Raw genomic sequence first — 26,786 nt, 5'->3', positions numbered from 1 at the left:
TCTGACCAGAGTACACGACAAACAGGGAAGAAGTTTGACAAAAATCTTTAGTTGCCTGTAAATAGAACTTCAGGGCACGGACTACGTCCAGATTATGCAAAAGTCGTTCCTTCTTTGAAGAAGGATTAGGACATAATGATGGAACAACAATCTCCTGATTGACATTCCTGTTAGAAACTACCTTAGGTAAAAACCCAGGTTTAGTACGCAGAACTACCTTGTCTGAATGGAAAATCAGATAAGGAGAATCACAATGTAAGGCCGATAACTCAGAGACTCTTCGAGCCGAGGAAATAGCCATCAAAAACAGAACTTTACAAGATAAAAGCTTAATATCAATGGAATGAAGGGGTTCAAACGGAACCCCTTGAAGAACTTTAAGAACCAAGTTTAAGCTCCACGGAGGAGCAACCGTCTTAAACACAGGCTTAATCCTAGCCAAAGCCTGACAAAAAGCCTGGACGTCTGGAACTTCTGCCAGACGTTTGTGTAAGAGAATAGACAGAGCAGAAATCTGTCCCTTTAACGAACTAGCAGATAAGCCCTTTTCTAAACCCTCTTGTAGAAAGGACAATATCCTAGGAATCCTAACCTTACTCCATGAGTAACCCTTGGATTCGCACCAATATAAATATTTACGCCATATCTTATGGTAAATTTTTCTGGTAACAGGCTTCCGTGCCTGTATTAAGGTATCAATAACTGACTCCGAGAAGCCACGCTTTGATAGGATCAAGCGTTCAATCTCCATGCAGTCAGCCTCAGAGAAATTAGATTTGGATGGTTGAAAGGACCTTGTATTAGAAGGTCCTGCCTCAGAGGTAGAGACCATGGTGGACAGGACGACATGTCCACTAGGTCTGCATACCAGGTCCTGCTTGGCCACGCAGGCGCTATCAGAATCACCGATGCTCTCTCCTGTTTGATCTTGGCAATCAGTCGAGGTAGCATCGGAAATGGTGGAAACACATAAGCCATGTTGAAGACCCAAGGGGCTGCCAGAGCATCTATCAGCGCCGCTCCCGGGTCCCTGGACCTGGATCCGTAACAAGGAAGCTTGGCGTTCTGGCGAGACGCCATGAGATCCAGTTCTGGTTTGCCCCAACAATGAATCAGTTGAGCGAAGACCTCCGGATGAAGTTCCCACTCCCCCGGATAAAAAGTCTGGCGACTTAGAAAATCCGCCTCCCAGTTCTCCACGCCTGGGATGTAGATCGCTGACAGGTGGCAAGAGTGAGACTCTGCCCAGCAAATTATCTTTGAGACTTCCAACATCGCTAGGGAACTCCTGGTTCCCCCTTGATGGTTGATGTTGTCCGACTGAAATCTGATGAACCTCAGTGTTGCTAACTGAGGCCAAGCTAGATTGAATATTGCTCTCAACTCCAGAATATTTATTGGGAGGAGTTTCTCCTCCTGAGTCCATAATCCCTGAGCCTTCAGGGAGTTCCAGACTGCGCCCCAACCTAGAAGGCTTGCATCTGTTGTTACAATTGTCCAATCTGGCCTGCGAAAGGTCATCCCCTTGGACAGATGGACCCGAGAAAGCCACCAGAGAAGAGAATCTCTGGTCTCTTGATCCAGATTTAGTAGAGGGGACAAATCTGAGTAATCCCCATTCCACTGACTTAGCATGCATAATTGCAGAGGTCTGAGATGCAGGCGCGCAAATGGTACTATGTCCATTGCCGCTACCATTAAGCCGATTACTTCCATGCACTGAGCTACTGACGGGAAGTGGAATGGAATGAAGGGCACGGCAAGCATTTAAAAGTTTTGATAACCTGGCCTCCGTTTGATAGATTCTGTAGAAATGAAAATTTACCTGAGTCCCTAGGAAGGAGACTCTTGTGAGTGGTGATAGAGAACTCTTTTCCACGTTCACCTTCCACCCATGCGACCTCAGAAATGCCAGAACTATCTCTGTATGAGACTTGGCAATTTGAAAGCTTGACGCTTGTATCAGAATGTCGTCTAGGTACGGAGCCACCGCTATGCCTCGCGGTCTAAGTACCGCTAAAAGTGAGCCCAGAACCTTTGTAAAAATTCTCGGGGCCGTAGCTAACCCGAAGGGAAGAGCTACAAACTGGTAATGCCTGTCTAGAAAGGCAAATCTTAGGTACCGATAATGATCTTTGTGAATCGGTATATGAAGGTAGGCATCCTTTAAGTCTACTGTGGTCATGTATTGACCCTCTTGGATCATGGGTAGGATGGTTAGAATAGTTTCCATTTTGAATGATGGAACTCTTAGGAATTTGTTTAAGATTTTTAGGTCCAAGATTGGTCTGAAGGTTCCCTCTTTCTTGGGAACCACAAACAGATTTGAGTAAAACCCTTGCCCTTGTTCCGTCCGCGGAACTGGGTGGATCACCCCCATTACTAAGAGGTCTTGTACACAGCGTAGAAATGCCTCTTTATTTGGTTTGCTGATAACCTTGAAAGATGAAATCTCCCTTGTGGAGGAGAAGCTTTGAAGTCCAGAAGATATCCCTGAGATATGATCCCCAACGCCCAGGGATCCTGGACATCTCTTGCCTAAGCCTGGGTGAAGAGAGAAAGTCTGCCCCCCACTAGATCCGTTTCCGGATAGGGGGCCCTCTCTTCATGCTGTCTTAGGGGCAGAAGTAGGCTTTCTGGCCTGCTTGCCCTTGTTCCAGGGCTGGTTAGCTTTCCAGCCCTGTCTGTAACGAGCAACAGTTCCTTCCTGTTTTGGAGCGGAGGAAGTTGATGCTGCTCCTGCCTTGAAGTTACGAAAGGCACGAAAATTAGACTGTTTGGCCTTTGATTTGGCCCTGTCCTGAGGAAGAGTATGACCCTTACCTCCAGTAATGTCAGCAATAATTTCTTTCAAGCCGGGCCCGAATAAGGTCTGCCCCTTGAAAGGAATATTAAGCAATTTAGATTTAGAAGTCACGTCAGCTGACCAGGATTTAAGCCATAGCGCTCTGCGCGCCTGTATGGCGAATCTGGAGTTCTTAGCCGTTAGTTTGGTTAAATGTACAACGGCATCAGAAACAAATGCATTAGCTAGCTTAAGTGCTTTAAGCTTGACCATAATCTCATCCAATGGAGCTGTGCGAATGGCCTCTTCCTGAGACTCAAACCAGAATGCCGCAGCAGCAGTGACAGGTGCAATGCATGCAAGGGGCTGTAAGATAAAACCTTGTTGAACAAACATTTTCTTAAGGTAACCTTCTAATTTTTTATCCATTGGATCTGAAAAAGCACAACTATCCTCCACCGGGATAGTGGTACGTTTAGCTAAAGTAGAAACTGCTCCCTCCACCTTAGGGACCGTCTGCCATAAGTCTCGTGTGGTGGCGTCTATTGGAAACATTTTTCTAAATATCTGAGGAGGGGAAAAGGGCACACCGGGTCTATCCCACTCCTTGCTAATAATTTCTGTAAGCCTTTTAGGTATAGGAAAAACGTCAGTACACACCGGTACCGCAAAGTATCTATCCAACCTACATACTTTCTCTGGAATTGCAACCGTGTTACAATCATTCAGAGCCGCTAATACCTCCCCTAGCAATACACGGAGGTTCTCAAGCTTAAATTTAAAATTAGAAATCTCTGAATCCGGTCTCCCTGGATCAGATCCATCACCCACAGAATGAAGCTCTCCGTCCTCATGTTCTGCAAATTGTGACGCAGTATCGGACACGGCTCTCACATCATCAGCACGCTCTGTCCTTAACCCAGAGCTATCGCGCTTGCCTCTTAATTCTGGCAATTTAGATAATACCTCTGTCATAACAGCAGCCATGTCTTGCAAAGTGATTTGTATGGGCCTCTCTGATGTACTTGGCGCCACAATATCACGCGCCTCCTGAGCGGGAGGCGAAGGTACTGACACGTGAGGAGAGTTAGTCGGCATAACTTCCCCCTCGTTGTCTGGTGATAATTTCTTTACAGATAAAAATTGACTTTTATTCAAAGTGACATCAATACATTAAGTACACATATTTCTATGGGGCTCCACATTGGCCTTCAAACATTCATCTGTGTCAGACATGTTTAAACAGACTAGCAATGAGACTAGCAAGCTTGGAAAATCCTTTCAAATAAGTTTACAAGCAATATAAAAAATGCTACTGCGCCTTTAAGAAGCACAAAAAATTGTCACAGTTGAAATAACAATGAACCAAATCAGTTATAGCAACCAAATTTTCACAGTAAATGTATTAAGTTAGCAAAGCATTGCACCCACTAGCAAATGGATGATTAACCCCTTAATACCCAAAAACGGATAATCAATTTAACAATTAACGTTTTTATCACAGTCAAACACACTGTCACAGGTCTGCTGTGACTGATTACCTCCCTCAAAATGAATTTTGAAGACCCCTGAGCTCTCTAGAGACGTCCTGGATCAAGGAGGAAGAAGCAGGAAGACTGTAACTGAATTTTTACTGCGCAAAAAAGCGCTAAAATAGGCCCCTCCCACTCATATTACAACAACAGTGGGAAACCTCAGTTAACCGTTTCTATGCAGAAATAAACGACAGCCATGTAGAAAATCATGCCCCAAAAGATTTATCACCAAAGTACCTCACAAAAAACGAATAACATGCCAGTAAACGTTTTAAACATGCACTTTAAAAGTTAGGTAGTGTTATTAATAAACCTGCTACCAGTCGCTTCTACTGCAGTTAAGGCTCATACATTACTTCAGTATTAACAGTATTTTCTTAGTCAAATTCCATTCCTTAGAAAATTACTTATTGTACATACATTCATCAGCCTGATACCAGTCGCTACTGCATTTAAGGCTGTACTTACATTACATCGGTATCAGCAGTATTTTCTTAGTCAATTCCATTCCTTAGAAAAATATTCTACTGCACATACCTCATCTGCAGGGGACCCCGCATGCTATTCCCTTTCTGAAGTTACCCCACTCCTCAGAATGTGCGAGAACAGCCAGTGGATCTTAGTTACTTCTGCTAAGATCATAGAAAACGCAGGCAGATTCTTCTTCTAAATACTGCCTGAGAGAAAAAAACAGCACACTCCGGTGCCATTTAAAATAAACTTTTGATTGAAGAAATAATTAAGTATAAAAATTCCACACTACTCTCACACCTTCCTACTATGTCAGTTGCAAGAGAATGACTGGATATGACATGTGAGGGGAGGAGCTATATAGCAGCTCTGCTTGGGTGATCCTCTTGCAACTTCCTGTTGGGAAGGGAATATATCCCATAAGTAATGGATGATCCGTGGACTGAATACACTTAACAAGAGAAATAGCTCCCTCCACCTTAGGGACAGACTGCCAAGAGTCCCGAATGGTGTCTGATATGGGATACATTTTCTTAAAATTAGGAGGAGAGAACGGTATACCTGGTATATCCCATTCCTTTTTTATAATTTCCGAAATTCTTTTAGGAACCGGAAAAACATCAGTGTAAGTAGGTACCTCTAGATATTTGTCCATCTTACACAATTTCTCTGGTGGTATCACAATATGGTCACAATCATTCAGAGTCGCTAAAACCTCCCGAAGTAACAGGCGGAGGTGTTCAAGCTTAAATTTAAAGGACATGACGTCCGAATCTGTCTGAGGTAACATATTTCCTGAGTCTGAAAGTTCTCCCTCAGATAGCAATTCCCTGACCCCCAACTCAGAGCCCTGTGAGGGTACGTCAGAAATAGCCAATAAAGCATCAGAGGATTCAGTATTCACATTAATACCTGACCTACTGTGTTTACCCTGTAACACTGGTAATTTAGATAATACCTCTGTAAGGGTAGTTGACATAACTGCAGCCATCTCCTGCAGAGTAAAAGAATTAGACGCACTAGAGGTACTTGGCGTCGCTTGTGTGGGCGTTAAAGGTTGTGACACTTGGGGAGTATTGGATGGCATATCCTGATTCTCTTCAGACTGAGAATCATCCTTAGGCACACTTTCTTTACTTAAAATATGCTTTTTACATTGTAAAGCCCTTTCAGTACAAGAGGTACAGAAAGTAAGAGGGGGTTCCACAATGGCTTCTAAACACATAGAGCAATTAGTATCCTCAATGTCAGACATGTTGAACAGACTAGCAATAACCACAATAGTCGCTAAACACTTTATTTATTGATTTCAACAATTTTTTGAAAAAGTGTACTGCGCCTTTAAGATATAAAAAAGCGCACAATTTTTCCTAAACTGCCTAAAACGTTAAATAACGCAAAACAATTAAATATACTTATTCAATTGGCCCAAAAATTATTGCACCCTAAGAGCAAAGGGTGAATTTAACCTCTGAAAGACATTTTATGGCAAAAAATATATTTTATTTGAAAAAATGACCCCTGCACCTCGCCACAGCTCTACTGTGGCGCCTACCTTCTCCCAGGGTACTGCAAAATGACTCGACAACGATCCGGTGAAGAGAACACAAGTTTAGGCCCAACCGGAGCTAATGCCTGCTGCCTTCTCAGTCAGAGTAAACTGCGCGTCTGAGCGCGCGAAAATAGGCCCCGCCCATCATGGACGTCGTTCATATTAGTCTGTATCACTGCATGGGAAGCGGTTAGCAAAGAAAGCCATGTGGTCCCCTTAAAAACACTGCAGAAATATTGCAGCCATACTGATTATTTGTAAATAACCAAATAAAAACGATAAACTGCCTCTCCCAGTGTCCCTTTATTTATTGCTTTCTGCCCAGTACTATGTCAACTAAAGAAATAAACACAGGATTTTCAGTAATACCCTTTGTGTACAGATCTACTGCTTACCCCTTCCCTTGCAGGGAAAAAATGTCAGCCAATTCTGATATACCAAGTCTCCTCAGAAATAAAAGACTGAACATACCTCAATGCTGCTTGTAGCATGAAACCGTTCTCCACACTGAAGATTTCTCTTGTACTACCTTCAGAAGCTCTGTGGGAACCAACATGGATCTTAGTTACATCTGCTAAGATCATCAACCTCAGGGCAGAAATCTTCTTCCATATCTCCCTGAGGAAAATAGTACTCACCGGTACCATTTAAAAATTTCTTCTTGATTGAAGAATCTAAAACTAACACCTCACTTTACCTCTTCCTATTACTAACACAGGCAAAGAGAATGACTGGGGTGGAGGGAAGGGAGGAGCTATATATACAGCTCTGCTGTGGTGCTCTTTGCCACTTCCTATTAGCAGGAGGTTAATATCCCATAAGTAAGGATGAAATCCGTGGACTCGTCATATCTTTGTAAAAGAAAGCATAGGGTTATGGTGGGGCAGTGTGTCAAAGCTGAAGGGTCTTATACAGTGTGTCTAGCAGTTTCTTTACTTTATAAATGGAGTGTCAGATAGGAGTACAATATTACTAGATGTTACTTTGATTCAGGACTGAGGGGTCTGATGTTACAATGGGCCTGATGATCTAAAACCCTCAGCCCAGGTGAGATGATTTAAGGTGTCGCGTCAATATGGCGAGGTCCATCAAAGAATGTTAGAGATGCAAATTTTAGTTTGAGAGCCGTCTATCGCACTATGTAGGACCCTGGATGTGATGAAGAGACTCCTACATTACAATACAAGCTCTAAAAACATCCCAAAGATTTTGAATGATTTCTGTCTTTGACAGTGAGTATATCTTGTTGATTCAGTGGTGCAGCATCAGGCATCTATGATGCTTCTACTTTAAAAAGATTTAATTAATACAGAGATCTGTTACCATGGCGTTCTCTTGATTCAGGAGATGAAATGGGAACAGTGTGTTCTCTAGGGTTTTCAACTGGGCTACATATTCATGGACAGCTACGGGTTACACATGCTGCAGAGAGGAACATAGCGCTGCTTGATTGCACAGCACAAGTGCTACCCTGCAACCCAGAGGCAGAACTTTTCTTCACTTTCTGCATTAAGATTTTTTTTAGTTAAAATTTTCTGCAGGTTATTTTTAAATAAAATTCAATTTTAAATTAGAAAGTTACACTAAGGCATCAGTTGAATTGCAATATGTTGATTAACTGAAGAATAAAGCAATTTTTAACGTTTTATAATATAGTGCAGTAGTTGAAAATTGCATTGCAAATTAGCTGCATTCAAAAAAAGAAAATTTTAAAATGTCTCTTGAATAAATACGTTTCCTTTTCTCTTGGTCTAACATAGAAATGTAGTAATAAAAAAGATGCAAAGCTCATACTAACGTCTTACATTCAGAATAAACAGCTTTGCAGACTGGGAAAGACTAGGGTGCGGGTTTGATTTTTTTTTCTCTGAGAGCAAGTCAACAAGCAATGCGCTGCTGCTTTGCAGTGCTACTGCATATTTGACTGCTCACTTCAAACAACACTTTGCTCTGGATACACTGTGCTAAGGAAAACTTACACACTGCAACCAGAGCACAGCTCTGTTTGAGGAGAGATGTCTAATGTGGAGCAGCACTACAAAGTTCAAGCACTAACAGTGCCTGCATGTGCCCTGTTCTTTCTGCAGACATGCTGCATTTTCTGCGATGACATCTCAGATCACTGTATGTTCTGCCTTGGGGCCCTGCAACATGTGTAACTTATAGCTGTCCAGGAAAAAATGGCACAGGTCGCAACCCTAGTGTTTTGATAAGGTTATTCTGATTCAGGGATGCAGGGTCATAGATGACCATTGTTTTATTTGTTCATTTAGATTTAGTAGTAATTCTAAATAGCAGTAATGCTGAATAGTAATATTTCAGCAAACTTAATTTTTTTAAAACACATTTATAAGTGGATAGAAAAAAAAGAAAAAAGGGTAAACGAAAGCCTAGAATGGTGGCAGGTGCATAAAAAACGTAATTTATGCTTACCTGATAAATTTATTTCTCTTGTAGTGTATCCAGTCCACGGATCATCCATTACTTGTGGGATATTCTCCTTCCCAACAGGCAGTTGCAAGAGGATCACCCACAGCAGAGCTGCTATATAGCTCCTCCCCTCACTGCCATATCCAGTCATTCGACCGAAACAAGACGAGAAAGGAGAAACCATAGGGTGCAGTGGTGACTGAAGTTTAATTAAAATTTAGACCTGCCTTAAAAGGACAGGGCGGGCCGTGGACTGGATACACGACAAGAGAAATAAATTTATCAGGTAAGCATAAATTATGTTTTCTCTTGTTAAGTGTATCCAGTCCACGGATCATCCATTACTTGTGGGATACCAATACCAAAGCTAAAGTACACGGATGATAGGAGGGACAAGGCAGGAACTTAAACGGAAGGAACCACTGCCTGTAAAACCTTTCTCCCAAAAACAGCCTCCGAAGAAGCAAAAGTATCAAATTTGTAAAACTTTGAAAAGGTATGAAGCGAGGACCAAGTCGCAGCCTTGCAAATCTGTTCAACAAAGGCCTCATTTTTAAAGGCCCAGGTGGAAGCCACAGCTCTAGTAGAATGAGCTGTAATTCTTTCAGGGGGCTGCTGTCCAGCAGTCTCATAGGCTAAATGGATTATACTCCGAAGCCAAAAAGAAAGAGAGGTTGCCGAGGCCTTTTGACCTCTCCTCTGTCCAGAGTAAACAACAAACAGGTTAGATGTTTGACGAAAATCTTTAGTAGCCTGCAAGTAAAACTTCAAGGCACGGACTACGTCTAGATAATGCAAAAGACGTTCCTTCTTTGAAGAAGGATTAGGACATAACGATGGAACAACAATCTCTTGATTGATATTCTTGCTAGAAACCACCTTAGGTAAAAACCCAGGTTTTGTACGCAGAACTACTTTATCTGAATGAAAGATCAGATAAGGAGAATCACAATGTAAGGCAGATAACTCCGAGACTCTTCGAGCCGAGGAAATAGCCATTAGAAAAAGAACTTTGGGGTTCAAACGGAACCCCTTGAAGAACTTTAAGAATCAAGTTTAAGCTCCATGGGGGAGCAACAGGTTTAAACACAGGCTTAATTCTAACTAAAGCCTGACAAAATTCCTGAACATCTGGAACTTCTGCCAGACGCTTGTGTAAAAGAATAGACAGAGCAGAAATCTGCCCCTTTAAAGAACTAGCTGATAATCCTTTGTCCAAACCCTCTTGGTGGAAGGACAAAATTCTAGGAATCCTAACCCTACTCCATGAGTAATTCTTGGATTCACACCAATGAAGATATTTACGCCATATCTTGTGGTAAATTTTCCTGGTGACAGGCTTTCGTGCCTGTATTAAGGTATCAATTACTGACTCAGAGAAGCCACGCTTTGATAGGATCAAGCGTTCAATCTCCATGCAGTCAGTCTCAGAGAAAGTAGATTCGGATGATTGAAAGGACCTTGTATTAGAAGGTCTTGTCTCAGAGGCAGAGTCCATGGTGGAAAGGATGACATGTCCACTAGGTCTGCATACCAGGTCCTGCGTGGCCACGCAGGCGCTATCAATATCACCGATGCTCTCTCCTGTTTGATTTTGGCAATCAGACGAGGGAGAAGAGGAAACGGTGGAAACACATAAGCCAGGTTGAAGAACCAAGGCGCTGGTAGAGCATCTATCAGTGCCGCTTCTGGGTCCCTGGACCCGGATCCGTAACAAGGAAGCTTGGCGTTCTGGCGAGACGCCATGAGATCCAGTTCTGGTTTGCCCCAACGGAGAACCAATTGAGCAAACACCTCCGGATGGAGTTCCCACTCCCCCGGATGAAAAGTCTGACGACTTAGAAAATCCGCCTCCCAGTTCTCTACCCCTGGGATATGGATCGCTGACAGGTGGCAAGAGTGAGTCTCTGCCCAGCGAATTATCTTGGAGACTTCTGACATCGCTAGGGAACTCCTGGTTCCCCCTTGATGGTTGATGTAAGCCACAGTCGTGATGTTGTCCGACTGAAATCTGATGAACCTCAGTGTTGCTGAGGCCAAGCTAGAAGAGCATTGAATATTGCTCTTAACTCCAGAATATTTATTGGGAGGAGTTTCTCCTCCTGAGTCCATGAACCTGAGTCCATGAGTTCCAGACTGCACCCCAACCTTGAAGGCTGGCATCTGTTGTTACAATGGTCCAATCTGGCCTGCGAAAGGTCATACCTTTGGACAGATGGACCCGAGATAACCACCAGAGAAGAGAATCTCTGGTTTCCTGCTCCAGATTTAGTAGAGGGGACAAATCTGTGTAATCCCCATTCCACTGACTGAGCATGCATAATTGCAGTGGTCTGAGATGCAGGCGCGCAAATGGCACTATGTCCATCGCCACTACCATTAAGCCGATCACTTCCATGCACTGAGCATCCGTGGGGCGCGAAATGGAGTGAAGAACACGGCAAGCATTTAGAAGTTTTGATAACCTGGACTCCGTCAGGTAAATTTTCATTTCTATAGAATCTATCAGAGTCCCTAGGAAGGAAACCCTTGTGAGAGGAGATAGAGAACTCTTTTCTTCGTTCACTTTCCACCCATGCGACCTCAGAAATGCCAGAACTATCTCTGTATGAGACTTGGCAATTTGAAAGCTTGACGCCTGTATCAGGATGTCGTCTAGGTAAGGAGCCACCGCTATGCCTCGCGGTCTGAGAACCGCCAGAAGTGAGCCCAGAACCTTTGTAAAAATTCTTGGGGCTGTAGCCAACCCGAATGGAAGAGCTACAAACTGGTAATGCCTGTCTAGAAAGGCAAACCTCAGGAACCGATAATGATTCTTGTGAATCGGAATGTGAAGGTAGGCATCCTTTAAGTCCACTGTGGTCATGTACTGACCCTCTTGGATCATGGATAAAATGGTTCGAATAGTTTCCATCTTGAATGATGGAACTCTGAGGAATTTGTTTAGGATCTTTAGATCCAAAATTGGTCTGAAGGTTCCCTCTTTTTTGGGAACCACAAACAGATTTGAATAAAACCCCTGTCCTTGTTCCGTCCGCGGAACTGGATGGATCACTCTTATTACAAGGAGGTCTTGCACGCAGCTTAGGAATGCCTCAGTCTTTATCTGGTTTGCAGATAATCTTGAAAGGTGAAATCTCCCTTGTGGAGGAGAAGCTTTGAAGTCCAGAAGATATCCCTGAGATATGACCTCCAACGCCCAAGGATCCTGAACGTCTCTTACCCACGCCTGGGCGAAGAGAGTCTGCCCCCTACTAGATCCGTTGTCGGATAGGGGGCCGCTCCTTCATGCTGTCTTGGAGGCAGCAGCAGGCTTTCTGGCCTGCTTGCCCTTGTTCCAGGACTGGTTAGGTTTCCAGGCCTGCTTGGATTGAGCAAAAGTTCCCTCTTGTTTTGAAGCAGAGGGAGTTGATCCTGCACCTGCCTTGAAATTTCGAAAGGCACGAAAATTAGACTGTTTGGCCCTTGATTTGGCCCTGTCCTGAGGAAGGGTATGACCCTTACCTCCAGTAATGTCAGCAATAATTTCTTTCAAACCAGGCCCGAATAAGGTCTGCCCCTTGAAAGGAATGTTGAGTAATTTAGACTTTGAAGTCACATCAGCTGACCAGGATTTAAGCCATAGCGCTCTACGCGCCTGGATGGCGAATCAGGAATTCTTAGCCGTTAGTTTAGTCAAATGAACAATGGCATCAGAAACAAATGAGTTAGCTAGCTTAAGTGTTCTAAGCTTGTCAATAATTTCAGTCAATGGAGCTGTATGGATGGCCTCTTCCAGGGCCTCAAACCAGAACGCCGCCGCAGCAGTGACAGGCGCAATGCATGCAAGGGGCTGTAAAATAAAACCTTGTTGAATAAACATTTTCTTAAGGTAACCCCATTTTTTTATCCATTGGATCTGAAAAAGCACAACTGTCCTCAACCAGGATAGTGGTACGCTTTGCTAAAGTAGAAACTGCTCCCTCCACCTTAGGGACTGTCTGCGATAAATCCCGTGTAGTGGCATCTATTGGAAACATTTTTCTAAATATAGGAGGTGGGGAAAAGGGCACACCGGGTCTATCCCACTCCTTACTAATAATTTCTGTAAGTCTTTTAGGTATTGGAAAAACATCAGTACTCACCGGCACTGCATAGTATTTATCCAATCTACACAATTTCTCTGGCACTGCAATTGTGTCACAGTCATTCAGACCAGCTAATACCTCCCCAAGCAATACACGGAGGTTCTCAAGCTTAAATTTAAAATTAGAAATCTCTGAATCAGGTCTCTCCGATTCAGAGACGTCACCCACAGACTGAAGCTCTCCGTCCTCAGGTTCTGCATCAGACATGGCTCTTACAGCATCTACGCGCTCTGTATCTCGTCTAATCCCAGAGCTATCGTGCTTGCCTCTCAAATCAGGCAATCTGGCTAATACCTCTGACAGGGTATTATTCATGATTGCAGCCATGTCCTGCAAAGTAATCGCTATGGGCGTCCCTGATGTACTTGGCATATTAGCGTGCGTCCCTTGAGCGGGAGGCGAAGGGTCCGACACGTGGGGAGAGTTAGTCGGCATAACTTCCCCCTCGACAGACCCCTCTGGTGACAATTCTTTTATAGATAAAGACTGATCTTTACTGTTTAAGGTGAAATCAATACATTTAGTACACATTCTCCTATGGGGCTCCACCATGGCTTTTAAACATAATGAACAAGTAGTTTCCTCTATGTCAGACATGTTTGTACAGACTAGCAATGAGACTAGCAAGCTTGGAAAACACTTTAAACCAAGTTAACAAGCAATATAAAAAACGTTACTGTGCCTTTAAGAGAAACAAATTTTGGCAACCTTTGAAATAACAGTGAAAAAATGCAGTTATACTAACAAAATTTTTACAGTGAGTGTATGTAACAAGTTAGCAGAGCATTGCACCCACTTGCAAATGGATGATTAACCCCTTAATACCAAAAACGGAATAATGTTTTTAAACACAGTCACAACAACTGCCACAGGTCTACTGTGGTTGTTACCCTCCTGAAACACGACTTTTGAAGCCTTTTGAGCCCTTCAGAGATGTCCTGTATCATGCAGTAGGAAGCTGAGTGTCTCTGTCTGTAATTTTAGCTGCGCAGAAAAGCGCTAAAATAGGCCCCTCCCACTCATATTACAACAGTGGAAAGCCTCAGGAAACTGTTTCTAGGCAAAAATCAAGCCAGCCATGTGGAGAAAAAACTAGGCCCCAATAAGTTTTGTTACCAAACATATATAAAAACGATTAACATGCCAGCAAACGTTTTATATTACACTTTTAAAAGAGTATGTATCTCTGTTAATAAGCCTGATACCAGTCGCTATTAAATCACTGCATTTAGGCTTAACTTACATTAATCCGGTATCAGCAGCATTTTTCTAGCAAATTCCATCCCTAGAAATATGTTAACTGCACATACCTTATTGCAGGAAAACCTGCACGCCATTCCCCCTCTGAAGTTACCTCACTCCTCAGAATATGTGAGAACGGCAATGGATCTTAGTTACTTCTGCTAAGATCATAGAAATCACAAGCAGATTCTTCTTCTAATACTGCCTTTGATAAAACAGTATACTCCGGTACCATTTAAAAATAACAAACTTTTGATTGAAGTTAAAAAACTAACTATAATACACCACTCTCCTCTTACTACGTCCATCTTTGTTGAGAGTTGCAAGAGAATGACTGGATATGGCAGTGAGGGGAGGAGCTATATAGCAGCTCTGCTGTGGGTGATCCTCTTGCAACTTCCTGTTGGGAAGGAGAATATCCCACAAGTAATGGATGATCCGTGGACTGGATACACTTAACAAGAGAAATGTAGATGCATTTAAATTAAACTCCCATTTTTTTAAAATTACAAAGCAATAACCACTAAAATATTTTGTTTAGTTCTAAGAGGAAGCTTTTCCATACTTCTTCAGTATGAAGAGATGCAATAGTTTGCATAACCTCTATCAATTACATGAAGTACCTGGTTTTCTTATGACTGTTCTTTTTGATAGTAGTTTCCTTTTCACTCTTCTCCTTTTCTACTTTGTCTTTTTTTTCTTTCTTTGACTGCATGGGAGGCACAAACTGTGGAGTTACCTGCTGTGCAACCAATTGAGAAACAGGTCGAGGTTTCCTGCATAAAAATAACAACCAATTATTCTACAGTCTAGGCTGCAGTATCTGTATTTATAAACACAATTATTGAAAGCATGGTTCTAGTACATCTTGTGATTCACAAAGTATCAAATTAATGTTTGGTCTGCCTTTAGTAAAATTACCCCCGTGACATGCTGTATTCATGGAAAAAAAGCACTAAGATAAAACTTCAGGTAGTCCATGTTCCTGAGAAATAAAACGAGAAATTAAATCCAAAATACAGAAAATGTATATTTTGGACAAAAATTACAAATTCCCCCTTAACAGGTCCCTCTCCATCAAAGGATCGAAGGATACAGAGATTATTCTGGCAAATAAACAAAGATATGAGCCAAAAATAAAAATTTTGGCTCACTTTAATAATAACTACAAAATTGATTCTTCTGGCTTCTAACTTCTTTTAACATATAACTCTGACTGCTCTCAAAAAACAAATGAGAACAGGTAGGGCTTGATTTATAAAGCCTTCTCCTCCCCTACGAATGCAGGATGTCACAAGAGAACCTGCAGTCAGTATTTATCAAGCAGCAGTCATCAGATTACTGCTTCCTAGCCTCTTCTCCACCTCTTAGGTGGAGAATTTCAAATCTCCCGGTCTTGTCCGACCAGGGAGATTAACAGCTTCTGCCCGCGTGTGATTGGCTGTTTACAGCCAATGCGCTTGGGCGCATATGTATGCCTCTGTTCCGCCCTTGCTTGATAAATCTAGCCTATAGCATGTCTGTGCTGAGAAAATGAATACTTCATCCATTTTGCCCCCTACAATGAAATTATGTATTACAATATATTGTCCTTTCTGCTTGAATGTGTTGGGAGTGTACAAAACACAGAAGATGAGGCATAATGCTAAACTGATTGGTAACCTAGAGACAATATGTAAAATCCACTGATCTCAAACACACTGTACCCAAACTTCTCTAAAGTTAAACAGACAATCCCCTACCACAGAGCATTTGGGTATTATTAATATTTCTTTGTATAGTGCCACACAATATGTGTACTCTTATTGTAAAGAGGGTTAACCAAGTTTTCTGCTAGTTATGTACAAGGACAAAAAACTTGTTTTGGACAAATTGTACGTCAGAAAAAATAACGAAATAAAATAAACACATTTGTTTTTTTCAGAGGAGCAGCTGGATACCAGCTTTAACTTAAAGTAGTTGCTACTGCTGTTGCTACAAGCCAGCAGCAGTACAAATTTTGTTATCTTCTTTTAAATATATTTTTTAATGGGGTCCTTCAAGAGGAAAAAGTGAAGCTTACATACTTATTGCCTGAAACAGGAATCAATCAACTTACAAGGACATTGTTTGATTGCTATTGAATAGTGTAAAACTGTACATATGAAGCCTTTCCTGACTTTAGAGAAACATCTTTAACCATGCGCACACGGAACCCCCCCCCCCCCCCAAAAAAAAAAAAAAAAACCCGTAAGAGGTGTGGTAACGGAGTATTCAAAAAATGTTTAATAAACATACAAAGTGATGTTAGATGTTTGTCCAACACATTTCACTATGTCTGAAAATTCTATTAAAATGAATTCTTGTTTTGGGTAAACTGTCCCTTTAAAGGGACACTACAGTCAGAATTGAACATTCATAATTCAGATAAAATACAGTTTTAAGAGATTTTACAATTTACTTCCAAACTGTGCAGTTATTTTATATGCACATTTTCTGAGGCACCAGCTACTACTGAGCATTTGATTGGCTGAAGGCTGTCACATGATATAGAAGCGGCAAATTGAAGTAAATTTTGAAATGTCAGAAAAAAATCCACTGCTTATTTAAAATTTATAGTAAGTGCTCTTGCATTGTCTTTTTATTATGCACTTATGTAATTCTACTTTATTTAAAGTGTCAATAAAAATGTGTTGCTTAACATTACACATACAGGGAGTGCAGAATTATTAGGCAAGTTGTATTTTTGAGGATTCATTTTATTATTGAACAACAACCATGTTCTCAATGAACCCAAAAACCTCATTAACATCAAAGCTGAATAGTTTTGGAAGTAGTTTTTAGTTTGTTTTTAGTTATAGCTATTTTAGGGGGATATCTGTGTGTGCAGGTGACTATTACTGTGCATAATTATTAGGCAACTTAACAAAAAACAAATATATATCCATTTCAATTATTTATTTTTACCAGTGAAACCAATATAACATCTCAACATTCACAAATATACATTTCTGACATTCAAAAACAAAACAAAAACAAATCAGTGACCAATATAGCCACCTTTCTTTGCAAGGACACTCAAAAGCCTGCCATCCATGGATTCTGTCAGTGTTTTGATCTGTTCACCATCAACATTGCGTGCAGCAGCAACCACAGCCTCCCAGACACTGTTCAGAAAGGTGTACTGTTTTCCCTCCTTGTAAATCTCACATTTGATGATGGACCACAGGTTCTCAATGGGGTTCAGATCAGGTGAACAAGGAGGCCATGTCATTAGATTTTCTTCTTTTATACCCTTTCTTGCCAGCCACGCTGTGGAGTACTTGGACGCGTGTGATGGAGCATTGTCCTGCATGAAAATCATGTTTTTCTTGAAGGATGCAGACTTCTTCCTGTACCACTGCTTGAAGAAGGTGTCTTCCAGAAACTGGCAGTAGGACTGGGAGTTGAGCTTGACTCCATCCTCAACCCGAAAAGGCCCCACAAGCTCATCTTTGATGATACCAGCCCAAACCAGTACTCCACCTCCACCTTGCTGGCGTCTGAGTCGGACTGGAGCTCTCTGCCCTTTACCAATCCAGCCACGGGCCCATCCATCTGGCCCATCAAGACTCACTCTCATTTCATCAGTCCATAAAACCTTAGAAAAATCAGTCTTGAGATATTTCTTGGCCCAGTCTTGACGTTTCAGCTTGTGTGTCTTGTTCAGTGGTGGTCGTCTTTCAGCCTTTCTTACCTTGGCCATGTCTCTGAGTATTGCACACCTTGTGCTTTTGGGCACTCCAGTGATGTTGCAGCTCTGAAATATGGCCAAACTGGTGGCAAGTGGCATCTTGGCAGCTGCACGCTTGACTTTTCTCAGTTCATGGGCAGTTATTTTGCGCCTTGGTTTTTCCACACGCTTCTTGTGACCCTGTTGACTATTTTGAATGAAACGCTTGATTGTTCGATGATCACGCTTCAGAAGCTTTGCAATTTTAAGAGTGCTGCATCCCTCTGCAAGATAGCTCACTATTTTTGACTTTTCTGAGCCTGTCAAGTCCTTCTTTTGACCCATTTTGCCAAAGGAAAGGAAGTTGCCTAATAATTATGCACACCTGATATAGGGTGTTGATGTCATTAGACCACACCCCTTCTCATTACAGAGATGCAAATCACCTAATATGCTTAATTGGTAGTAGGCTTTCGAGCCTATACAGCTTGGAGTAAGACAACATGCATAAAGAGGATGATGTGGTCAAAATACCCATTTGCCTAATAATTCTGCACTCCCTGTATAGGCAGACTCTAATGTTGCAATATTTATGCTATTCCTGTTTTTGAAATAAACTTTTTAAAAATGAAGTTATAACATTTGTAAGTTACCGAAAATAACCGTTATGGAAGTCCTTACTCGCCACCCATCAAGCAACCCCTGCTCTGGGAGTGTTTTCATGGCTAACAGTTCATCTCATGGGAAGGGCAACAAATGCCCCCGTTCCTCCCATTACTGCTAGTTTACAAGCTTCTATTTGTCTGTCTTGCCGGCTACTAAAACTGTACATGCGCATTAGCAAAAGTGGAGTGATATGCTAAATACTGGATTGCTGTTCACTATAGCGATTCAGTGTTTCAATAGTATATGAGATGGGCAGCATGGGAATTATGGTTTATGAAATAATTATTAAATCAATAATTAATAAATAATCGGCAGCCTTGGAAGCACAATGCTAATCACAGGTATGAACAGTGAATTCTGGTGCGTTTAAATTCTACAGTGCCTGAGTAGCGTGATAATGCGCATGCCCAGTATGTCTTTAGCAATCCCTGTGATTCAAATAACACGCGCCCTTGACACTCAAGGAGCTGCGTAAACGATATACAGGGGATTGGTAAGAATTAAGAAGAATGTAAAAAGATCTCTACATATAAGTAGTATTGGGCATCCACGGTTAACTCCCTACATGTAAGGTTAGTGGTCTGTTTTAGGTATGTTAGAAATAGTTTTTCATTATGAAATAATGATATACGGTCATAGTTGCATTTGGCATTAAGTAAAATGATATCCAAAATTCTACTTTAATGTCCCTTTAATTTTCTGCCACTTACCTAAAAAAAGAAGCAAAAAGTTTCCCAGAATAAAGGGCTTTTACAAGATCAAAACTGTAAAAGAAGTGAGCTGATTTCTTATCTTTATATGTGTGAGGCAAAAAGGACTTTAACCTCCTGTTTTCATTGTAATTAAATTATCAAATTCTTTAAACAGAAAAAAATTAAAGGGATATTGTAGTCTAAAACTTTCCCAATGGTCCATTTTACCTGCAGGAGTGTATTTAATTGTTGGCAAACAGCTCCATTAACTTTATTTTATTTGAAATAGCTACTTTTGCCTGTAGAAACTGCATTTTGTACTGAAAATATGAATAACAAACAAATTCTTTGTATAAAAGTTATGTAAACAGACGGCAATAGCACATATTAATCTCCCAGTACCACAGGGATCAACAAATCTTTTTAAAATTTAGGAACCAGTAAGAATATTTAGGAGCCACATATACTTATAGGAGCCAGACAGTGGTATTTGTATATAGATATATACAGAGTTTAACCCAAAAACCAGGGGTAAAATTCTGGGTTTATCAAGCCCTGCAGTAGGGAGCAGGAGAAAGATTTGTTGCATCTCAAATAGCTGATTGTGCTCAGCAGTGATGTGCAGTCACTAGAGGCAGGTGAGGCAGTGCTTCACCTCTCATATGGGCAAAAATATATATTTTTTTATTGGCTTTAAAAAAAAAATTGTAATTTTTTTTTCCCAGCATTTTTTTTTCTCACAGCTATATGTTGTGCAATGAAGAGGCACAAGCAGGTCTGCCCACCATTACACAACATGCTGCGCCATCTACTGGATGCAAGTGGTTAAGATCATTGCATGGCCCATTAACTGCTTATTTGAGGCAGTCCTATTTGGGCTGAAACAACCTAGCGAGAGGCATTAGTAAGTGGAATATAGTGTTGGGGCTGGATGTTAAATCATATAAAACAAAACAAAAACGGAAAAAAACAACTTTCATATATTTTGTTGCTGTCCTGTGAAGCTGCCAGCTTTGCTAAAGTAAAAAAGAGAGTTCTGTTCTTCCCCTTTAAGTGCAGTGGAATGTGCCACTGTCACTTCCTGAATCCTTCCAGAGCAGGAGAGAGGCACAGAGAGCAGTGTTTCACCCACATCTTATTAAAGTAAGATTTTACTGATAGGGATTCTGTTAGTGAAAATGATAATTTAATGAATGTGGTTTAGTGTTTTTTTTACTCTTTTACAGCAAAGGACCGTTTTTGTATTTTGTTTACTCAAACTTTACACCCACTAACTTAGCAGCTTGCCTCTGTACTTCACACTAAATTATAGACTAATTTTCTGAACTCTCTGTAGCTCTGCTGTTTTATTGCTTTAAAATGCTGTGGTCCCTCTCCCCCCCCCCCCCCCCCATTGTGTGTGTGTGTATCTCTCTCTCTCTATCTATCCATCTCTCTCCTTATGTGTTGTTCTCCCCCATGGTCTCTTTCTCTCTCTGTCTCTCTTCCTCCCCCTCTGACTCTCATCCCTTATGTAATGAAAGAATCTATAAGCATAATTTGCGGCATTAAAGTAAAATGTATGTTTTAAACATATTTTAATGGGCATGGATTTCTAGATCTCATAATCAGAGCAAGCATTGTGTTATCTGGCAAGAGTTTCTGTTACAATCCTTTTAGACTAAAATCAGATGTTTACTAAGTTGACCAGTTTTCCAAGACACCATTTAAAGGGACATGAAACCCATATGAAACCCATATGCAAATTTAAATAACTTTCCAATTTACATCTAATATCTAATTTTCTCCTGTTAAGTGTAGTCAGTCCACGGGTCATCCATTACTTATGGGATTATAGCTCCTCCCTAATAGGAAGTGCAAGAGGATCACCCAAGCAGAGCTGCTATATAGCTCCTCCCCTCTACGTCATACCCAGTCATTCTCTTGCACCTAACTAATAGATAGGACGTGTGAGAGGACTGTGGTTGTTAAACTTAGTTTTTATTTCTTCAATCAAAAGTTTGTTATTTTAAACAGCACCGGAGTGTGTTGTTTTTTCTCAGGCAGCATTAGAAGAAGAATCTACCTGAGTTTGTGTATGATCTTAGCGGTCGTAACTAAGATCCATTTGCTGTTCTCGGCCATTCTGAGGAGTGAGGTAACTTCAGAACAGGGGACAGCGGGCAGGGTTCACCTGCAAGGAGGTATGTTGCAGTATATTATTTTCTAAGGAATGGAATTGACTGAGAAAATACTGCTAATACCGATGTAATGTAAGTGCAGCCTTAAATGCAGTAGTAGCGACTGGTATCAGGCTGATATGTATGTATGTTTACACTGAGGTATTTCTAGGGAATGGAACTTCACTAAGAAAATACTGTATACATTTAACTTATATTTGAGCCTCCACTGCAGTGAAAGCGACTAGCAGCAGGCTTATTAATAACATTTCATAATTTTATTTTTAAACGTTTACTGGCATGTTAATCGTTTTTCTCTGAGGTACTTGGTGATAAAACTTTATGGGCATTATTTTTCCACATGGCTGTCGTTTGCTTATGAATAAAATCAGTTTACTGAGCTTCCCCACTGTTGTATTATGAGTGGGAGGGGCCTATTTTGGCGCTTTATTGCGCAGTAAAAATTCAGTCACAGTCTTCCTATTTCTTCCTCCATGATCCAGGACGTCTCTACAGAGCCCAGGGGTCTACAAAACTAGTTTTGAGGGAGGTAATCACTCACAGCAGACCTGTGAGACTGTGTTTTGACTGTGATAAAAACGCTTATATTAAAATTGTTATCCGTTTTTGGGTACTAAGGGGTTAATCATCCATTTGCTGGTGGGTGCAATCCTTTGCTAACTTAATACATTTACTGTGAAAATTTGGTTGCTATAACTAATTTGGTTCATTGTTATTTCAACTGTGACAGTTTTTTGTGCTTCTTAAAGGCACAGTAACGTTTTTTATATTGCTTGTAAATTTATTTGAAAAGTATTTTCCAAGCTTGCTAGTCTCATTGCTAGTTTGTTTAAACATGTCTGACACAGATGAATCTCTTTGTGCAATATGTTTAAAGGCCAATGTGGAGCCCAATAGAAATTTGTGTACTAATTGCATTGATGCTACTTTAAATAAAAGCCAATCTGTACATGTAAAGAAAATTTCACCAGACAACGAGGGGGAAGTTATGCCGACTAACTCTCCTCACGTGTCAGTACCTTCGTCTCCCGCTCAGGAGGTGCGTGATATTGTGGCGCCAAGTACATCAGGGCGGCCCATACAAATCAGTTTGCAAGACATGGCTAATGTTATGACTGAAGTATTATCTAAATTGCCAGAATTTAGGGGTAAACGCGACCACTCTGGGGTGAGAACAGAGTGCGCTGATAATAATAGAGCCATGTCTGATACTGCGTCACAATTTGCAGAACATGAGGACGGAAAGCTTCATTCTGTGGGTGACGGATCTGATCCAAGTAAACTGGACTCAGACATTTCAAATTTTAAATTTAAGCTTGAGAACCTCCGTGTATTACTAGGGGAGGTATTAGCGGCTCTGAATGATTGTAACACGGTTGCAATTCCAGAGAAAATATGTAGGCTGGATAAATATTTTGCGGTACCGACGTGTACTGACGTTTTTCCTATACCTAAAAGGCTTACAGAAATTGTTAACAAGGAGTGGGATAGACCCGGTGTGCCTTTTTCACCCCCTCCCATATTTAGAAAAATGTTTCCAATAGACGCCACCACACGGGACTTATGGCAGACGGTCCCTAAGGTGGAGGGAGCAGTTTCTACTCTGGCTAAGCGCACCACTATCCCGGTGGAGGATAGCTGTGCTTTTTCAGATCCAATGGATAAAAAGTTAGAGGGTTACCTTAAGAAAATGTTTGTTCAACAAGGTTTTATATTACAAACCCTTGCATGCATTGCGCCTGTCACGGCTGCGGCGGCATTCTGGTTTGAGTCTCTGGAAGAGACCATTAGCTCAGCTCCATTGGATGAGATTATAGACAAGCTTAGAGTCCTTAAGCTAGCTAATTCATTTATTTCTGACGCCGTAGTACACTTAACTAAGCTTACGGCTAAGAACTCCGGATTCGCCATTCAAGCACGCAGAGCGCTGTGGCTTAAATCCTGGTCAGCCGATGTGACTTCTAAATCTAAATTGCTTAACATACCTTTCAAAGGGCAGACATTATTCGGGCCCGGTTTGAAAGAAATTATCGCTGACATTACTGGAGGTAAGGGCCATGCCCTGCCTCAAGACAGAGCCAAACCAAGGGCCAAACAGTCTAATTTTCGTGCTTTTCGTAACTTCAAGGCAGGAGCAGCATCAACTTCCTCCGCTCCAAAACAGGAAGGAACTGTTGCTCGCTACAGACAGGGCTGGAAACCTAACCAGTCCTGGAACAAGGGCAAGCAGGCCAGAAAGCCTGCTGCTGCCCCTAAGACAGCATGAAGTGAGGGCCCCCGATCCGGAAACGGATCTAGTGGGGGGCAGACTTTCTCTCTTCGCCCAGGCTTGGGCAAGAGATGTCCAGGATCCCTGGGCGTTAGAGATCATATCTCAGGGATATCTTCTGGACTTCAAAGCTTCTCCTCCAAAAGGGAGATTTCATCTTTCAAGGTTGTCAGCAAACCAGATAAAGAAAGAGGCGTTTCTACGCTTTGTACAAGACCTTTTACTAATGGGAGTGATCCACCCAGTTCCGCGGTCGGAACACGGACAAGGATTTTACTCAAATCTGTTTGTGGTTCCCAAAAAAGAGGGAACCTTCAGACCAATCTTGGACTTAAAGATCCTAAACAAATTCCTAAGAGTTCCATCGTTCAAAATGGAAACTATTCGGACAATCTTACCTATGATCCAAAAGGGTCAGTACATGACCACAGTGGATTTAAAGGATGCCTACCTTCACATACCGATTCACAAGGATCATTATCGGTACCTAAGGTTTGCCTTCCTAAACAGGCACTACCAGTTTGTAGCTCTTCCCTTCGGGTTAGCTACGGCTCCAAGAATCTTTACAAAGGTTCTAGGCTCTCTTCTGGCGGTACTAAGACCGCGAGGAATATCGGTAGCTCCGTACCTAGACGACATTCTGATACAAGCGTCAAGTTTCCAAACTGCCAAGTCTCATACAGAGTTAGTTCTGGCATTTCTAAGGTCGCATGGGTGGAAGGTGAACGTAGAAAAGAGTTCTCTATTGCCACTCACAAGAGTTCCCTTCTTGGGGACTCTTATAGATTCTGTAGAAATGAAAATTTACCTGACAGAGGACAGGTTAACAAAACTTCTAAATGCTTGCCGTGTCCTTCATTCCATTCAACACCCGTCAGTGGCTCAATGCATGGAGGTAATCGGCTTAATGGTAGCGGCAATGGACATAGTACCTTTTGCACGCCTGCATCTCAGACCACTGCAATTGTGCATGCTAAGTCAGTGGAATGGGGATTACTCAGATTTGTCCCCTATGCTGAATCTGGATCAAGAGACCAGAGATTCTCTTCTATGGTGGCTTTCTCGGCCACATCTGTCCAGGGGGATGCCCTTCAGCAGGCCAGATTGGACGATTGTAACAACAGACGCCAGCCTGCTAGGTTGGGGAGCTGTCTGGAATTCCCTGAAGGCTCAGGGATCATGGACTCAGGAGGAGAGACTCCTTCCAATAAACATTCTGGAATTAAGAGCAGTTTTCAATGCCCTTCTGGCTTGGCCTCAGTTAGCAACTCTGAGGTTCATCAGGTTTCAGTCGGACAACATCACGACTGTGGCTTACATCAACCATCAGGGAGGGACAAGGAGTTCCCTAGCGATGATGGAAGTCTCAAAGATAATTCGCTGGGCAGAGTCTCACTCTTGCCACCTGTCAGCGATCCACATCCCAGGCGTGGAGAACTGGGAGGCGGATTTCCTAAGTCGCCAGACTTTTCATCCGGGGGAGTGGGAACTTCATCCGGAGGTATTTGCCCAACTGCTTCGGCGTTGGGGCAAACCAGATCTGGATCTCATGGCGTCTCGCCAGAACGCCAAGCTTCCTTGTTACGGATCCAGGTCCAGGGACCCGGGAGCGGTACTGATAGATGCTCTGACAGCACCATGGGTCTTCAACATGGCTTATGTGTTTCCACCCTTCCCGATGCTTCCTCGATTTATTGCCAGGATCAAACAGGAGAGAGCATCGGTGATTCTAATAGCGCCTGCGTGGCCACGCAGGACCTGGTATGCAGATCTAGTGGACATGTCGTCCTGTCCACCATGGTCTCTGCCTCTGAGACAGGACCTTCTGATTCAGGGTCCTTTCAAACATCCAAATCTAATTTCTCTGAGGCTGACTGCATGGAGATTGAACGCTTGATTCTATCAAAGCGTGGATTCTCGGAGTCAGTGATTGATACCTTAATACAGGCTAGGAAACCTGTTACCAGGAAAATTTACCATAAAATATGGCGTAAATACTTGCATTGGTGCGAATCCAAGAGTTACTCATGGAGTAAGGTTAGGATTCCTAGGATATTGTCTTTTCTACAAGAAGGTTTAGAAAAGGGTTTATCTGCTAGTTCGTTAAAGGGACAGATCTCAGCTCTGTCCATCCTTTTACACAAACGTCTGTCAGAAGTTCCAGACGTTCAGGCTTTTTGTCAGGCTTTGGCCAGGATTAAGCCTGTGTTTAAAACTGTTGCTCCGCCGTGGAGCTTAAACTTAGTTCTTAACGTTTTACAGGGTGTTCCGTTTGAACCCATTCATTCCATTGATATCAAGCTGTTATCTTGGAAAGTTCTGTTTTTAATGGCTATTTCCTCGGCTCGAAGAGTCTCTGAGTTATCGGCCTTACATTGTTATTCTCCTTATCTGATTTTTCATTCAGACAAGGTAGTTCTGCGTACTAAACCTGGGTTCTTACCTAAGGTAGTCACTAACAGGAATATCAATCAAGAGATTGTTGTTCCATCATTGTGCCCTAACCCTTCTTCAAAGAAGGAACGACTTCTGCACAATCTGGACGTCGTCCGTGCCCTGAAATTTTATTTGCAGGCAACTAAAGATTTTCGCCAAACTTCTTCCCTGTTTGTCATTTATTCTGGACAGAGGAGAGGTCAAAAAGCTTCGGCTACCTCTCTCTCTTTCTGGCTTCGTAGCATAATACGTTTAGCCTATGAGACTGCTGGACAGCAGCCTCCTGAAAGAATTACAGCTCATTCTACTAGAGCTGTGGCTTCCACTTGGGCCTTTAAAAATGAGGACTCTGTTGAACAGATTTGCAAGGTTGCAACTTGGTCTTCACTTCACACCTTTTCGAAATTTTACAAATTTGACACTTTTGCTTCTTCGGAGGCTGTTTTTGGGAGAAAGGTTCTTCAGGCAGTGGTTCCTTCCGTGTAAAGATCCTGCCTGTCCCTCCCGTCATCCGTGTACTTTTAGCTTTGGTATTGGTATCCCATAAGTAATGGATGACCCGTGGACTGACTACACTTAACAGGAGAAAACATAATTTATGCTTACCTGATAAATTCCTTTCTCCTGTAGTGTAGTCAGTCCACGGCCCGCCCTGTTTTTACGGCAGGTCTAAATTTTAAATTAAACTCCAGTCACCACTGCACCCTATA

At 42.0% G+C, this 26,786-nt stretch overlaps 1 protein-coding gene across 1 annotated transcript in view; it reads right to left on the bottom strand.

The window, feature by feature from the left end:
- Positions 1-26,786, bottom strand: part of YAF2 (YY1 associated factor 2) — a 134,109-nt gene that overhangs the window by 50,172 nt on the left and 57,151 nt on the right. Inside the window, exon 3 of the mRNA XM_053716728.1 lies at positions 14,766-14,918. Within this exon, the coding sequence (XP_053572703.1) occupies positions 14,766-14,918 (153 nt within the window). The remainder of the gene's footprint in view (positions 1-14,765; positions 14,919-26,786) is intronic.

The sequence above is a fragment of the Bombina bombina genome, chromosome 6 (genome assembly GCF_027579735.1).
Source record: "Bombina bombina isolate aBomBom1 chromosome 6, aBomBom1.pri, whole genome shotgun sequence".
Classification (NCBI taxonomy): domain Eukaryota; kingdom Metazoa; phylum Chordata; class Amphibia; order Anura; family Bombinatoridae; genus Bombina; species Bombina bombina.
The sequence above is the reverse complement of the archived record's forward strand: the minus strand, read 5'-3'. Positions and strand labels throughout refer to the sequence as shown.